General features: G+C 39.5%; 1 protein-coding gene across 2 annotated transcripts; it reads left to right on the top strand.

The window, feature by feature from the left end:
- The first annotated feature begins 241 nt into the window (after positions 1 to 241).
- LOC145445115 (uncharacterized) lies at positions 242 to 16,620 on the top strand. Of its 2 annotated transcripts, XM_080323254.1 has the most exons (8): positions 242 to 402; positions 507 to 590; positions 1,857 to 1,940; positions 5,696 to 5,770; positions 9,851 to 9,949; positions 11,171 to 11,269; positions 13,962 to 14,048; positions 16,408 to 16,620. In XM_080323254.1, exons 1-8 carry the CDS (start codon positions 346 to 348, stop codon positions 16,438 to 16,440), a joined length of 618 nt encoding a protein of 205 aa, XP_080179380.1. In that variant the 5' UTR covers positions 242 to 345; the 3' UTR covers positions 16,441 to 16,620. The 2 variants fall into 2 exon arrangements, with proteins under 2 accessions (XP_080179380.1, XP_080179381.1); XM_080323255.1 differs by lacking the exon at positions 5,696 to 5,770.
- The last annotated feature ends 1,726 nt before the right edge of the window (positions 16,621 to 18,346 follow it).

The following is an 18,346-nucleotide window of genomic DNA, read 5'->3' as shown; positions in this document are numbered from 1 at the left end:
CGCATTGAGGATATTTGCGTAATATTTAGCGTGTCGACAAATTGATCGAGAATTGCGCACGCCTCCTCACATATCCAACATTTTGATTTCAATTAATTTTCCTAAATCACGATATAGAGTCCTGCAGGCTATTCGCTGTACTTGTATCAAGAATGATAATATATTTTTGAAAACTGAATTTTTCTAGCCTCGGGGCGTATGTATATAATGAGAAATTATTTGTCACTTACGTCACGAACTCATTCCATAACCATATACGAAGACATATAAAACAGTTCTATAACCGTGATTTTCCCAGTCAAAGGATATTTCATTTTCAGACAAGCAAGGGAATAGCAAGTTAAAATGAAAGTTGCAGCAGTATTGGCCTTGGTAGCAGTATGCGTGCATGGATATCCGATGGTAAGAGCCGTACCGTTCCTTGCAATATTCCGGAAATTGCGTCGTTTCATAGGCACAATTTTAAATATATTTGTCGTTTAATCACTTGTAACGTGTGATCACAGAATGTGCCTGCGACTTTCGAAGATCTGTCTGAATTGAGCAAAGACTTTGACCAGGATACAACAACGCGGAAAATGATTTTATCTGTAAGTGCTTCAAACAAAATAGTCGATACGTTACTATAGTCGAAGTTGGTAACTTATATGCTCACTGGAAACAATACCTTTTTGACTGATCCAACGTATAGAAAAGAATACTATGGGGCGCATGTACTAGTGATCAGCTCCCTCGGTGCTCGGATGAATAAGGAACATATTTAAATGACAAGCTTTATCAATGCCCATTGCCCAATACCCACAGTCTCATTGATCCAACAAGCTCGTATAATTGTTCCATCTGAAGGTTTGTTGCAATCAAGTGCGTGTACTATGCAATACTTTTCGTCCTGTATCTGCTGAATATACAATACATTGTACAGATACTGGACAGGCAGTGCGCTGTCGCAGTGTTTTCTCACTTACCGGACTTCCCCTTAGCCGACGAATGACTCAGTTTCGATTTTATGTCATGATGCTGTCATTGCAGCATCATGACCACTTTGACGATGAAACTGGAACCAACGAATACACAGGTTGTAATTGATCTCGCAGTGATAGATCACTTTCAACTTGAGGCGACAGCACGTACAGTGCACGCACTTCAACTAAGTCAGCACTAAACACGCTCATTCACGAGTCATGATCATTCATCCGCTGTTGCCGAATCAACGTGATGAACGTAAACGCATGTCACGAATAATTGTCCAATGGATCTCAACGATATGGTAGGAATTACCCTTGGAAATTTAGTGCAAAGGGAATTAGTAGATATTAATGCGGTGTATATGTTGGTGAAAAAGCATCCGAGTTTATCAACATAACTCCGTGAAATGGTGGAACTCAATTCAGGAAAGGTTTACAAGACTTTCTGAACCGAATAAATAGTTTTAAGCTATACCTACCTGTTTCCGACCACAAGACTGCGACTGGGACACTGTTCGGTCATTTAGGTCGGTGGTTATTTTATGATATCGTTACGCAATATTTTTATGTTTCTCATTGAGCTGATCACATGGACTTTATAGAATATTATTATTGAAAAGCGGTGATTCGATTCGAGCGAAATTTTATTCGAATCAGCCGTGGTTCAATTTTGCCTTACCACCTGAGAATCACCAAATCACGTAATCTGCAAAGTTCTGATCGTTATTTATTAATATAAGACGAGCTTCGTGGATGTACAGAACTTCAATATACAATTGAATAGTATGTTAAATTGTTCATTAATATAAAGACAACGATACGATGACAGTTCCACGAGTACACGAGTTCACATGCAGTCTGCCTTTATAACCAATTAAACGCCTGTTCCAGGATGATTTCACAACTGACCAAAGTACGGAGGCAGATGAAACGTCGCAGCTTACAACAACGGATGGCTACCAGGAAACGACGGAGGTATAAGCCATTAGAAATCTGCGACTACGTTCACAATATAAAACCGTGGTTCTCAATCGTATTCACCCCTTTAGCGCCGCATTCGAGGCATCGCGTTAAATAGGAGTCACTGAGAGCAGAGCAGAGCTCGATAGAGATGGTTTCCAACGTTTTTCGTATCATGGACCCCATTCGGCCGATGTTTGATCATACCCCGCTAACAAAAGTAATCCGATTACTCTAAAAGTTCAATTGCCACGTGCAAGCACCTAATGTTTGAAAGATAAAACGCGACCGTCGCTTCAAAGCTATAGGTCAGAAATAGGACAGTGGGCTCACTCTCCCCAAACTACTGCGAATGCGAACCGAATTTCACGTTGGTAAAGTACCACTGGTCACTTCCGTACCATTTTATTTAGCATTACTCTTGTCTAGAATATAAATCAATCAAAAGAAAGTAAATCATCACTTCCGTTGTCGAAACATTACGCAAAATATGGTAATGATATATCCTGATAAAACATAAATCAGCAAATTTCGGTAGGATGACCTTGAGCTGAATTGATGATTTTGACAGATGATTTTCGCGATGAGCAGACTTGAGAAAAGGGCGAAGTTAGCATCGTTGTGATGGGTTCGGCATATCTTTCCCCAAACTAGAAGAAATTTGGTCGATAAGCTGATGTCGCACGATAACCACACCTCAGCTAGTTTAAAAGAAACGAGCGGGATTTACACGAAAACCAAAGATTTCAAATCGCATTTAAATATACTTCTTTCTAAAAACTATAGTTTCATAATTTACGGAATTACCTTCCCTTGCAAACCTAAAACCCGATTACCTCATAAGAATTCTAAAATTCCCCTAAGTAGGGAATTCCCCCGGTTGGGAACTACTGGGTTAATAGAATTATTAATTGGAAATAGCTCAAATCAAGAGTATTCTTTCCAATTCAAGCAACGAATGCCACGGCGTTGTTGTTTACCACATACAGACGAGCCATTACAGATGTCTGCTTTTCAAACTAACTGTAGTATTCTTACACCAAAATAAATTCTGGGCTGCCAACATTCCTTTTCACTTGATATGCGTTCCATAAATGGTCACATTTTAAATCTTAACTTACCTTCGTAAACACATTTAATGTTATGGTTTACTTCTAACCGCGAAGAGATTTATCGACGGTGAATCACCAAAGATTTTGAAACTTTGGTGCCACAAGAAATCTTCGTACCTTACGCTCTTGAGAACCACTGATATATAAGAAATATTTCGAAATGTGAGCGTTGTTTCAGCTATACTGAAACTGCATGCTGCAACGATACAATGCTTTTCAAGAAATTTGAGAATTTGGTCCATTCGTGAAATCTACGGACAGAAATCTGTAATTTTACGATTTTCGAAATGGCGTGGTTCCGAAGTGCTGGTGTATTATTCAGGAATCGAGAGGGTGGTATCAATACGTAAATTTACCGTAACTATACTGATTCCACAGTAAGATAAAGAAGGAGAATTTACGAGGGAAAAGGTTGTGGTATATATAACGAAATCATCGTTTCACTCACGCGCATGACTGAGGAATCATATACCGTTGCGATAATGGTCAATAAATGTTGGTATATAGATAGCGTGTATCATGATTAGAGTGCAGACATATGATGTCTCTTGGAATCCTTAGAAATCCCTTAGGCAATCATCTGAAAGCGATTTAATACGAAGCATTGTCTATTGTTTATATTGTTGATTACAATGCTACAACTGTCAAAAGTTCCTAGGAAAAAGTTTCAGATTATTTCATTAGTGAAAATAAATCAGATATGTGTCTTAAAATGTAGTGTTCAGTTTCGATTCTGCAGCAGTAGTTCTCAAAACCTGCTCGCACCAATATTTCTTGCGACTCGCCCCGTATGTGAAGTCATTGTCATTTATCAACAGGATAACTCTCCATATGGTTCAAAGTTTACCTCCAAAAGATTGAGACCGAAATTATCCAACTGTTCATCTGGCGGACGCAGGACCAGAAAGTTGCCTGTTGTCAGATTAGTCGGATTGCAATGTTAGAATATCATATTTTAAATTAGATTCCGGCGTCTCCTAACTTGCTCGTAACTCTAACTGATGACAGGCAATGCTTCAGGCAGAGTCTCCTACAGTGTTCAGCAATATAACTACTAATTTCCCTTTACAAGTACACAGCAATTCTTGGACTTTTACCAAGAAAACAAGTGGAATAGAGTAAATCTACTGTAATATTCCCCTCATTCTGATTACGCTGAGCTTTAATCTACTCGAAAGCTCGACATAACGGACTTTTCAAGGACAATTAGAAAAGGAACACAATGACATGTAGGAAATAGCGATGCGAATGTGTTCTGCGGACTATGGTGAAAATTGATGTAAAATATCTTAACGTTATCTGAATAACATCACTAATTCTGCGGAAATTGTCGTAAATATAACAAACGAGAATTGAAAAAACGTGCCACCGCACATGTCCTGTGCCGCGAGCTCTATGAGTGAATATCTTCTGTCAAACTCAATTTCGGTCAAATTAGAGTCACGACCTTAGACGGTGTATACCCAGTTTTGGCATCCGCCCCCACATTCAGCATAACGGTTGATGAATAATCACAACATATTTTCTTACATTTGTAACGGCGCGTGCTTATTGCGTGAATATGGTGACTTTCTTGACCTGCATGCGCTATGAACGTCGCTGCTAGGCTAATACTTCGATGATTATCTTGTTATCTGCATTCTATACTCTTGTAGTTCCCGTCACCCTTCATACCGATAATATGGGGGTAGTTTGAGGCCTGTCAAGTGATCGCAGTTTATATATTGTTATTTATGTCCGAAGAAATGTGGTCGAATATGGGTTATACGTGGCAAACGAATATTCACATTTATCAGCAGCTGTAAGCACTTCACGTCTTATTTGGCACCACATGCCTTTGCGGAGGGGCGTTTAGCGTTAACCAGAAACCACTCCTAGAAATAATAAACGATTTTTGAGTTATGCCTCTAATAGATTGGCAGTGTAGGCCTATACTTAACACACTGCCCATAATCTTCTGTGATAGCAATAAATAAATTCGTTCTTTTATTCGTTTTGTGTATCAAGTTTCATTTATTCATTTTTTTACCTTTCACAAAAATGCGATTAAATGAGAAAATAATTTTCTCATTATATTTTGTGCACCAAAATAGCAAGTGACACGAGCATTTTCATAATATTGATGTGTAATTGGATGGTATTTTTGCTGAAATCACATGCTAATGAAATACTTGGGTCGTGAAACTTCATAAAGAGTAATATTTTGTTCAGTTGAGCAGGACCGTATTGGCAACCCCTCCTCCAGATAAATATAAACCGAGTACCTACATACTGCGCCACAATATTAGTCAACAACTCATAACACATCCCTCGGTTTGTCTCGTCATCTCTTTTAGTATTTGAAAGCCATGTTGGGAATATTTTGCAGGGAAAATTGCAGCATATAAATTGCAAATCACGGTTAATTAGAAGACGATGTAATGTAATGCTGCACATAATCCGCCCAAATGACATGGTAACTGTTAATTGAGAGTAATCAAATAAGACGTAAAACACGAAGATTAGATCTTTTAAATTTGCCGTATCATGCTAAATTAACAGCTTTACCAAATCATATGCTACAGTGAAACTCAAGAATATTTCATTTCATCAAGAAATTTCAGTACGCCTGCCACAGATTGCGAACAATCACTAATAAAATGCCGTTACTTTTCTCAGGATAATTCCGATTACGTCAGAGGCACAGTCACCGGTCCTGCAGGCGAAACGACAATGATCGATTGTTTCACAAACGTAGGAAATAACGAATAACTTTACCAGTTACATTAACATGGACATGGACAGAACCATTCATATTTCGATTTGAATCGCGTGTGTGTTATTATGTCGTCAGGCACTGCGGGTGTGCTTCTAAATCGGGGTGGTGACATATCCAGTCGTCCGACCAGACGTTGGTAAATAAATTCTTTGGCAGACCGAATAATAATTCGATTGGAACCCAAATTGGTCCTGTGGAAGTTCATTGTTCATAGCCAAAACTGTTTGCACTCAAATTAATGTTAACCCAAACAGAACAAGTAGATTTCTCGTCAGCAGTTAATCTTTCTCGGCTTGCCGACTGCGGTCTAATTTCGGGACTTATAAAATTATCGCAAATAGCCGTGATACGTTTTCTTTTGGGAGCGAAAACCAGAGGTGGTCAGTAACGAAGTACTTCTACTTTTTCGAAGTACTCAAGTAGTTTTCCACTACTTCTGGTACTTACTCAAGTAGATAGAATCTTCGCTACTTCTACTTCTACTTCGTAATATTTTGTGATCTACTTACTTACTTTTCGCTATTTTCAGTTTGTCAAGTAGAAGTAGTGTAACCCTCCAATTAGAAAGAGAAACTGGGGAATTCTCGGGCAGTTTTCACGGAGTTCTAACTTTCAATTTTAGGAAAATTTATGTCAAACCCAGAATTTCCTTCGCGCTTCACATCAAGTAGATATAGAGTTACAAATATGTTTTCACGAAAGTGAATATTATTTAGGTTGCATGTTGCATTGCACCGCATTGTCGCCCATATGACATATTTCATCACAGTAAATATTGCCCATCATAACGTTTGAAACTACCGTTTTGCAATCTAGCATTTACCCATCATATCGTAATCTAGCAGCCCATGCCGCGTTCTAATCTGGAGAAGTGGGTCCTGACTTTTTGAGCGTTAGATCTGTTTAGCAGACCACCGTTAAAACTGCCTCGACCAAAGACATAAAATACATTTCCGCTTTTCTGATGTAGTATTGGTATTTCTCGTTCAATTTGCAGTATCGTTACTTAGAGTTCTAATTAGTTTCAGTTCTTTTGTATGGAGAACATGCATGTTAAAGTTTAAAAACAAGTGAAGCATCACCGTCTATTTTTTCCTAAAATACAATTACACTATATGGCATTTTTACGTTACGCCATATTTTTATCGTCGTATACGAATCGCGCAAAGTGTTTAGCATCGTGTCGATTTAACTTCTCCATATTGCTCTTCGACTAAACTAAAGGCAGTAATTTGCGTGAGGGAACATGCCATGACGTTTTCTAAAACGGCATGTTCGAGTAAACAAAAGATTAGTATCTCATTTGGTCATTTCCATAGCAAAATTATAATTTGCATCTCACACGATGCAGTCGAATGCTCATGCTGTCGGAAATTTGCATCAATATGCATTGTACATGAATCTCTCTGCACCTTCGGCATAGCTCAATTTGCACATTTTGAAAGTCCATGCGAACGTATTAAGACCGTTTACAAAACTACTTACTTACTTGAGTAGATTTAAAGCAAGCAAATTCTACTTTTACTTCAAGTAGTTTTAGGTTGCTTATGGAAGAAGTACTTCTACTCGTACTTGAGTATATTTTTTCGTCGCTACTTCTACTTCTACTTGGGTAGATTTCCTGACTACTTTGACCACCTTTGGCGAAAACTCAGAACTATCTGTGGGCTGCTTGTCATATATGTTGCCCCTTCTGTTGTGGAGGCATAATTACTGCATTGCATTAACTAGGGTTGGATTATCCGGATAACGGTTAACCGCAGTTTTTTTCCTATCCGATATCCGGATATAATTCTGCCGGTTAACCGGATAAATGAGTATCGTTGCTAATGCGTTTTACACTTTTTAGTGAGTTTCAATAAATCTTATTATCAGTGTTGCGCGCGGCCACTTAGCAGGAAGCGTGCTGCCAATTAGCGAGATTCGTCTGTGCACAATGTAACGCGACGCGATCTCCCGCTGAGATGATCGCGAAATTAGGTCATCGATTGCCACGCACTCGGCACTGGCCTGATTTATCGCGTCTTCAACAAGCCTAGTTCCGCTGGCTTGAAGAATCGCATCTGCAATAGGCCCTGTGCACACTATACCAACGCTGGCCTGCACAATCACATATCTGGATTGGCTTGGTGCGCACGATATTATCGCTGGCCTGCACAATCGCATCTGCAATAGGCCTGGTAGGAAGGATATCATCGCTGGCCTAACTATCACTTCTCGGGCCTAGCATGCGTTGGCTCCTATCTCACGACTGGCTTTGAGATAATATGCCGTTAAGTGCATGTTAATTAGCGATTGTGATTTAAGAGTGACATCGCTAACTAATGACATCGAATATTCGCAAACATGTGCGACTAATGTGCGACTGTGTGTGCGTACATGAGCAATTTATATCCGATGATGCTTAATTCGAAGAAAAGATCGAACCCCCCCTTTTATTTCACCCCCATGTTATCTGCTGGCTACGCGCCTGATCACGTGAATCTCCTAAGGAGGAATTAGAGCGAGCTATCATGTCGGCGACAAATCCAGTATCACCTATACTCGTCCATCCAGTTCACCAAACCTAAACAGAAGAATGGTCCAAAAGAAATGTAAAGTATTTGAAGTTTCTGGGAAACGACCTCCCAACCTGCAGACTAGAAGCGCTGTTTCCTATTCACCCCACTCTGTGAAGCAGAAAGAGCATTCAGTGCATGTCGACTCTTTGTTACAAACTCCGGTGTCTCGTCTACAGGATTCCACAATTGATACATTGTACTTTATAAGAAGGGCGTTGCAGAAGCAGTGAACATTAAATTTGCGTGATTTTTCTCGTATTAGCTCGTACTGCGCGTGTACTGCACTTAGCAATTATTACCCGGTTAACCGGTCAGATAAATTCCAAATATACGGATATATCCGTTATCCTGATAGTAAATTTTTTTGATATCCGATCTAACCCTAGCATTAACGTTTCGCCCAAGAGGTCAATCAATAATTGCACGTCGAGATTTAATGATGGTCTCTATCCAATGACTCGATATTTAAATTTAAGCTCTGCTGGCTATTCGAAGAATTATGCGTGTAACGTCACAAAATCATCATAACAAACAGTGTGGAGTAGGGCTCTTCAGAAATGACCTTTTTTCTCAAATCGTACTCGCTACTTGATAAAATTGCTAGGTTGCCTAATTTAAGCCTACACACCAAATTTGGTTCAATTCCAACCAATAGCTGCATTGCTACAGGAGAAGAAAGTTTCAATTTATCATATAAAAATAAATAACAAAAAATTTGAAAATTTTCTGTTCACCCCATGAAGGTGTTAGGTTGTCTCTAGAAACGATGTTCAATAAATTTGGTTCAATTCCAACCAGTGGAAGCGGAGTTATTGCCGTCGAAAAATTTTGATTTGAATAAAATAATATTTACGGTGAGCACAACTATAATAAATGAACATAGAATCGGTCACCGTAAATGCTATTTTATTCAAATCCAAAATTATATTTTTATTATTTATTTTTATATAATAAATAGAAACTTTCTTCTCCTGTAGCAATGCGGCTACTGGTTGGCATTGAACCAAATTTGGTGTGTAGGCTTAAATTAGGTAACCTACCAATTTTATGAAGTAGCCAGTAGGATTTGAGAAAAAAAGTCATTTTTGAAGAGCCCTAGTGTGGAGCCATATATCCCTCGTCATTACCGAATGACGTATCGTATTATAGATAGTATAACAATCAACAAATAGAGATGAGACATGTCAAAATCCAAATTTTAAGCATTGTTTGTTTGTTTGTGCTATTCATGGTGTTTGTCGACGTCAATGGTCATTGACACCAGGCCGACTGTAATCCATAGTTTCGACGGCTGTGCTTCTCGTTAATTGGCATATCAATTGCGTTGGCGAAATGCCTATGGACGGAACTGGGCAACTATCACTGTGAATATTCGTGATCATTTTTTTCATTTGGTCGTATTTTGACGGTAATCTTCTCAGATATTACCGTAGCAATGCAATGTACCGAGAAAACTCCTTCTCCAGACAAATAAACGTATCTGCAATATTTTAGACTGTCATCACGGATGGGGCAACTACAGAAGTGGATGAAACATCAGCAAATACAGAAATGCCAACAGATATCGTCCACGAAACTAAAGGAATGACTGAGGTGAGCTGGCTACCGTAGATATTCTCAGTGATGAGGAGCCGCATGCAGACCTATACGATTGCTATTGAGCTGCATTGGAAGGGCAAACATGCCTTCACGGGCTGTAGACATGCCTTCGGATTATGATTGCATCGAGGAAGCATATATATTGCTAAGGATTCGTGAAATTGATATCGAAATAGACGATCCGAGAAAACCTTCTCCTGTCAATTTAGTTGTTGTTGTTGTTTTTGATATTCATGGTGTTTGTCGACTACTATCGGCATTTACACCAGGCCGATATTCCTATTTTTTGCTTCGTATCTGCAGACTTGTACCACGACCCATTTCTAGACTTTTTGTAAGACACCGCTAGATGAGATGGCGAGGAAGAGCCTACTTGGGCAGGAATTCCGGAGTCGGCCTTATAGGTGGGACTCGAGCCCACAACCCACGGCGTTGTAGCTGTGGATTATACCACTACGCCACACCTGTCGATTTGTTGATGGATATCAAGTTTTCAGTCACGCATCAACACAGCCCAAGGATGCCACGACTTGGTGGCGTCACACTGGTACCCCCAAATACCATATACCAGTGCTTAGTAAGGACATAAACCTTCTACCCGAGAATATAGGAAAGTATGGTTCGTTGTGCTACAACATATCTTAATTATTTCTACCATAATGGAGAAAGTTTTTCTCGTAAAGATTTGTCATTTTTTATGTCAAAAAGTTTTTTCAGGTACATAAGGACAGACAGTTCCAACCAGAAGTGAAGATAAGTAGTACAATCTAACATTATATGCGAAAGCCCATACACGTAAATTTTGTCAAAATAAGTTTTTTAAGGTCAGAAAAAATTCGCCCGAGTAATGACATATCTGTGAAGTGGGGGATCAGCCCATCGCACTGCCATAGAGTACAATGAAATAGGTGTGGTCGAAAAACATGCCAAACTATCTTTATTGTGATGTAGAATTCGAAGCATTGGTATAGCACTGCGCAATTCAATAATAGCTCCTAGGTCAGTCTGTTTCGCTAATTACCATATGATGCATCTGGGCGTGAATGGGACACCAGGAACTATAATTGTGAATATCCGTGATTACATTTTTCTTCATTCAACTGTATTTGCAATGGAAAGCATTTAAACAGTGACCGTTTCAGATCTGATCGTAGCAATGCGATGTACCGATATAGCCCCTTCTGCAGACTAACAAACGTATTTGCAATATTTTAGGTTGCCACCACGGATGGTCAAACTACAGAAGTGGATGAAACATCGGCAAATGCAGCAGTACCAACAGATATCCACATCGAAACCGAAGGAACGACAGAGGTAAGCTGTATACTATATACAGTGTATAGTGTTTTTATCCTCAATGAAGAATAGCCTCCTATGGCAGAGCACACTCGCTTTCGTATGTGTGCATAACGCATACAATGATCATGATTGCAACGAGAGAGGATATATGTCGCTGTGGACTCGTGGAACGTGTATCAAAATCGGCAATCCAATATAAATGCTGTTGATTCGATGTGGAGTACCACATTCACGTTATCACGTCGACTTTTAATACAAGACAACCTAGGAATGATACGACTCTATGGCGCAGAGATGGAAGTCGGGCCGGGCTTTTCGGGTTCGGGCCGGGTTCGGGCCGGGCTCGGGCCGGGTTCGGGCCCAAAGTTATAAAAATTATCGGGATTGAATCGGGCCGAATAGTCACTACGAAAAGCATTTGATTTGCAATTTTGTTCGAAAGTGGCACAACTACATATAAGATACACCAATACCGTATCACGTATAAGTATGGCAATATCTGTGAATAAATTTTATACGAAGTACGAACCCAGATAAACTTCATTATAAGACGGCCCGAAGACTATGATTGAATAATGAAACAATGTCAGCTAAATAGTAAACAAGTGTCCCAAATACGCCAGACATTGATCATTGTTCAGGTCACATTGTGACGAAAACATGACTTACGGATGGATGGATTACCATGCTGGAGCCTGGATTACTACCAGTTTAGTTTTTTAATTTCGATGAGGCATGCTGAACTGAACAGCTAGAAGCAGGTGATGAGACGACGGCTTCCGTTGTGGCACAGCAGAATTGATCGATAGATGTGTTACGGCGGTGTTAATATTTATTAAAGAAAGCTTTTAGATGCGCCATAGTGATTTTGTCGTCCATGGTGAATTGCTTTAGGTCTATACGGAAACTAACTTATATTGTATTAGGCTATGTGACAGCGGTAGTATTGTTATATAGCAGTGTTGGGATCAAGTCACTTCCTTCGAGTCACGAGTCATTTCGAGTCATTGCGCATTTTGACTCGAGTCAAGTCAAGTCAATCGATTTTCAAAGGTGACTCGAGTCAAGTCGAGTCAAGTCAAGTCAAGTCACGAGTCAAGTCACAATTCAAGTCAAGTTGCCATTTCGAAGTATGAGGCATGATTGCATCATTGCATTTTGCTAGCTGTCTGAAATACATATTGAGTGGTCCCTGATTCTGAACCGCTAAACGAATATAGAGTTGAATATACACGCAAGCAGGCGCTGTATCGCTCACATATACGTATAACTGGTAAACTACGTTGATAGTCACCAGCCAAAATAGAGAATAGAGAATTGATTGAGAACGAATTGATAAGATGCAATACATTACCCATTTACAAATTGAGAGACGAACCCGACTGTATCCAGTAACTGTTGAGGCTATTGAAATAATCAATTCTTCGTATAACGTGTGAATGCAACGCCCTTTGTATGGATGACAGTTGACTTGTATTTTGAACACACTATTTTTTCTCATCTTGGCCAATTTCATTCCTTTATTGCTTTAATTTAGTTTAATATTGAACCATTTAATACAGTCCACATTTTGCAAAAAGGATGGTGGAATCAAGTTAACAGTGGGGCTGTTTTCAGCGTATTCTCATTCAGACATATTAAGTTCTCTTGCCATATGCAAGATTGCTATCGAAAGAAAACAAAGTGAGAGCATTGAAAGTGTTGAAAAGCTCGAAATTTGAATCGTATATCAGCTTATTTGCTCGCAACAGTTAAAAATTGCTATTTGAACTAGGTTTCGGGCCGAAACGGGCTCAAAACTCTACCGTCGGGTTCGGGCCGGGTTCGGGCTGAACTTGTCGGGTTCGGGCCGGGTTCGGGTCCGGCTCACCCGGCCCGCTTCCATCTCTGCTATGGCGTTCCATTGCTATTTTTAATACCATTTATATCGTCCGAAGTGATCACCTTATTACGTCGCGGGTTGGAGTAATATCAAAAGTAATGATGTCATCATCCTAAAATCCCACATTTAGCTTCCACTGAAGTGCGGCTCGTTTTAATTGGCATGTTAGTTACGTCCGTGAAACTCACATAGGCAGGACTAGGCAACTCATTTCCAGAAAAGGATACCGATGATGCAGAAATGAATATATCGGTTGCACAACACACAAAGCTTAACAACGTAGTTAAGTAACATGGCCAACTATGGCATCATGGCGATAAAGAAATAGTTTACCCATATCTATCATAAATCATTGGGGATACGAATTATATTTCTCTGTCTCAAATATAACCGAATAGGCCTACGTATCATGTTTCAACGTAATTAGGTGGACACTCTGGGGGTGATATATATATTTCTTATGCTGACACGGTACTTGGGACAATATAATGTAGAAGAAACTAAACACAAACAATTGTAAAAAATACAACAAAATTATAGGCTACATAAAATTATGCTACACTTCTGCTGCTTGTTGTTATTCAAGGAAATTTCACAATAATGAAAATAGTAAGGTTGTTTGAGAGAATGAAACTTCCAATTACTAAGAATTGCATTTCAAAAACGAAGGTTAACCCAAATTCGCACCACCCCTAAAATATTACCTTCAATATAGCAGCTGACGGATGGAATTTCAGCAAGGTCGAACAATGCTGTAATCAGACGAATCAGCATAGTGATTAAACACAATGGATAACATTTAAACAGATCTTCGAATTTATGCAGGTCGATACTACGACCGATCTAGTTACTGGAACCGAAGAGACATCAGCGACGGAAACGACATATATTCATAGCCACGAAACGAGCGAGGTACCATTATTTACCGTGTATCGATGTATATTTTCGTAAAGCAATACGACAAATTCAATCTCCTGAAGAATATTCTTTATACAAATTATATCATCGTTCTTTGTATCCGAAAATTAGGCTACAATTCACCCTGTATATACAGCCTGAAATGACTACGTACGCTATTTCAATGAAACCATATCATTGCTTCGGTGGAGTCTGTGATTGCCATCGATAAGATCATATATATACAGTACGTGTCGGTAGTATACTCGGCCTTCTGCTTTATAAACGAAACGCCTTCGTTCGAGGCGTTGGGGAATACAAATATATATTCGTAATTTTATGCCCCTATGAAATCACTATACGCGTAATTTCGAGTACTCCAACAAACCGACAAATGTGAATCAGATCTTGTCGGTCGGTATCCGATTATAATGGACTCGGATTCGAGTAGGCTACTTAGATGCTATTTTACCGGCCACGTCTCGAAATAGATAAGAGTATATTGGCTATATTGTACTACTATTCGTTCGAGTAGCCTATACTGCGGGTCATGTGAATTGAGTAATATTCTGGGCGGGCTGCATAATTTTCAAATTTCAAAATGGACCCCCCTCCCCCACCACAAACACACACGCACGAATGATGCTGTATGCAGCGCGAGGAAAGATCCTCGCAGTGAAAAGGGCTGAATGCTCCTTTATTAGTGGTATATACACGTTATATTTGCACAAGTCGAACATGCTGCTGCTCACAATGTCACCAAATTATAAAATTAAAATTACACTGGAAAACTAGGTCTATAATGACTTGCGTTGAATTGAAGTAGCCGCGATATAGTCCGTACGCCAGCAGCTGAACAGTGACCATCGTCATAGACACACTACTCCAAATGTTCATCAGTCCGGGTGGAAACACTGGAGAGGTATCAATAGACGGGATCGATGGCACACTTAAGTTCACATTTTTTACGACACGCGCGTTCCCGATATTACATTGGCGGTCCTGAAAAATGCTAACAGCTTATGGAAATCACGGTATTTTTTTTATCAAAAATGATTTTCCTGCAGTCACGTCCCAGAGAAAGGTTGCACCCACCCATCTGTTGGGGAGTAATGGTTCTTCGTCCAGCTAAATACAGCTTGAAAGGGGCAGTGTATAGTGCAATGGCCTGGGAAAACTATTTCACGCATGGTGAGAATCAACGAGGGTATTTCTTCATGTCATCAAGCGGAATGCGACGCCCTACTTTCTACTGATCAAAATACGACCTATGCGTATCAACGGATAATATGCACCATCGGCATCAACTACTGCAGAGGTTCCCAATCTGTGACAGAATGGCCCAGTTCTAGACTTTTTAAATACGAGGAGGAGACTAGATAAACTACTAACAATTAGCTCGGAATTCTGTAGTCGACCTCGGTCGGACTTGAATCCACAGCCCAATGGTGTTGCAGTTGTCGATGATACCACTAATACGCTATCTCGCCACTGCAAGTGGGCTATGAAAACATTTATCACCCAAGTCTACTAAACTATGACTTTACTTTCTTTGTTTTATACCTTTAGTTAGATGTACTCATTAAGATTATTATTAATTAATAAAATCATGTTACGGTGCTTAGAACAACGAAGGTCTTTTTGCACCACAAACTAATATTATTATTAATATTTTAAAATTTACGCAATTGCTATCCCTGCAAACAGAAAGAAGTAAACTTAAACTTGGCTTTACATATCTACATGACAAAGAAGTCAGCAAGCCACAGTCTTGACTAATGAGTCAATGAATATGAAACTAGGAAACTTGAAAGTTGAAACAAATATGTGGCCATTGATTTTTCAAAATTTTCGTAGAGTGTCACGATTTAAAAAAAGCGTTGCGAACCCCTAAGCTAGTGGTATGGTTGTCACTTCGTCATTTGTCGCACGAGAATTCTTCTACACTGCGTGATGTGATGCAATGTTGAAAATACTTTCGGAAAATTTCTGACTATCAAGGCTCCTCCTCGCAATCTGATCCATGTAAGCGGTGTCTTAAAATCCCTAGAAGTATGCCGTGCTAGAATTTATATATTATTATTGTAATAATAACTGTGATGCAAGTCGCTACGCAGCTACGGAATCAAAACAAAAAGTTACCGGCCTGGTGTAAATGACCATTGTAGCCGAAAAACACTATGAACGCCACTAAATAACAAGAGACAGAATTTATTTCCAAAATACGAGAATATAATCCGATGATATGGTGGCCAGCGATACGACCATTTGGATATCAAGTCAGCTGGTCACCGTATACTTGTCAGGCAGGCCTATATGCAATAATATGTATAATGATAACAACTTGTAATTAACTCATTGTTTTCTTTTTTAGAGCACCTACGACTGGTATTACGAAGGATCATAATTACTGTCCGAAGCTCATGAATATTTTTCAATAGCGTGTCATCCTGAATGGATCAACTTATATTTACCGAGGATCTCAAAAGCGCATGCTATGTAATTTCGATGTTATAAATGTACGTACTGGAAGGTCCATTGTCACAGAAAATTTTGCAGTTACGAAATACAAACAACTCCTACTGTATAGTTTGACACGATTATTTGTCGTTCGTTCGCTCATTAGAATGCGATCAAGATTATATAGAGATCCCAAAGTATCTATATCCCCTCTCCTAGTCTGGATTACACAAGATGACATCAAAGACTTTAATAATCAAGAAATGATTTCGGTAGTTCAGGTATGACTTATTAAAGTCCCAATGCGGACCGGTAAAGTCCCAATTTCAGCTTATTAAATCCAGATTCGGGAGGGTGAATAGCTTCGGCACGCTCATTAGTGCACAGGGGTGGTCAGTAACGAAATACTTCTAATGTTCCGGAATATCACGCATCTTTTCTCTACTTGAAGCTGTTCATCAAGTAACTATATAGACAGAGAAGGGAGCTGTATTCACATAGAGCCGTAGTCACCAACAAACATCATGCACGTCATATTTTGTGACTCGCAATCTGATTTGATATTTCGGAAGAACGCCGAGTAAAGCATTTTGAAACGATGAAATTGCTTCGAGTTTGAAAATATTTTTTATTTTCCTAAAAATAAGCTATTCTCCTGTGCTCAACATCCCTATCCCTCACTAGCTATAAGATGGCAGCGGCATTTTATCGAGTGAGAATGGGAAGGTGATGTGTATACAAAAGGTTACAACTCGGGAAATTCGACTGTGATGTTGAGGTTTGACCGAAGGTATTGACCATTTATCACTCCAATCAGAACCAGGAGCTTAACAGTGACATGACGTAGGTTAATGACTTTTTTCTATTTCCTTCTCAGTCTTCACCGTGCCAACTCTTGCACGCAGAGTACTCGTCTTTTTTAATTTGCACGGTATCGACCGTTATTGCTTATTATGATTCCAGAGATGCCAACTTTTATCACGGCCCACTTTCCATCAGGAGTTTTCACAAGACACGTAGGTGACATGGCGAGGAGGAGCCTGGACAAACTTCGAACACTAAGGAAGGAATTCTAGAGTCGAACACGGTCAGACGCGAGCCCGCAACCCATTTGTGTTGCGTAGGTGATATGTAGCCTACCAATTAGTGCGGAGCGGATCGACAAATTCTCTGGTCCGATTCCGATCTTGTATATTAATTCTCTGGTCCGACTCCGAACCTATACTCCGAAGTCAGATTATTAAAATGAGCAATATCTGATTCGAAAAATTCCGATAATCATCATCTGCAAGTACCTATTTCTATGCAACTACACATAAACAGTGTGTTGTGCGATGCGGATAAAGGTTATAGGCCTACTGAAAAAACAACAACATGGCATTAAGAACGTACAGGTTGTTATTGAAAATTGAAACAAAGCAACACTGACAATAAGTTTCAAGTTCACAGGTTGGTATTAAATATTGATTTAAACAAAACAAACAAGAAATTAAAAACTCAAAGACCAAGCCCAACCCTTATCTGAAGTAATCATACCAACTTGGACTGGATGGCATGATGCTATAAAATCCGCTACAATATATGATTTGGCTGTTTCAACTTTATTTCAATTAATTGGACCATGGCATTAGTTTGCAACGAAGCAGATCTTTTTGTTCCTCACAAAGTATGACATCGAACATTGCCCTGGTGATCTCTTTTTGGATACAATGCATCTATCTTTAATATGGGTGCATAAATGTGATGTCCCGCTGAGCTTCTCTTGTCTGAATGTGCCACCACACTGCTGACACAGTGACACAAGACAAATCCAGATTATTAACTTCACAGGAGCGATTGAGCAAGGTAAAATT

This window comes from Botryllus schlosseri, chromosome 8, assembly GCF_051294905.1.
Source record: "Botryllus schlosseri isolate E-star chromosome 8, Bs_hap1, whole genome shotgun sequence".
Taxonomy (NCBI): Eukaryota; Metazoa; Chordata; class Ascidiacea; order Stolidobranchia; family Styelidae; genus Botryllus; species Botryllus schlosseri.
Note: the sequence above shows the minus strand (reverse complement) of the source record. Positions and strands in the feature narration are given on the sequence as shown.

What these genes read in the sequence shown, in the direction of transcription:
- LOC145445115 (XM_080323254.1), top strand. Translation starts at nt 346, where the DNA reads ATGAAAGTTGCAGCAGTATTGGCCTTGGTAGCAGTATGCGTGCATGGA. An exon ending in TGATCGATTGTTTCACAAAC is followed by an intron (nt 5,771 to 9,850) that starts GTAGGAAATAAC and finishes GCAATATTTTAG; the next exon opens with ACTGTCATCACGGATGGGGC. An exon ending in AAACTAAAGGAATGACTGAG is followed by an intron (nt 9,950 to 11,170) that starts GTGAGCTGGCTA and finishes GCAATATTTTAG; the next exon opens with GTTGCCACCACGGATGGTCA.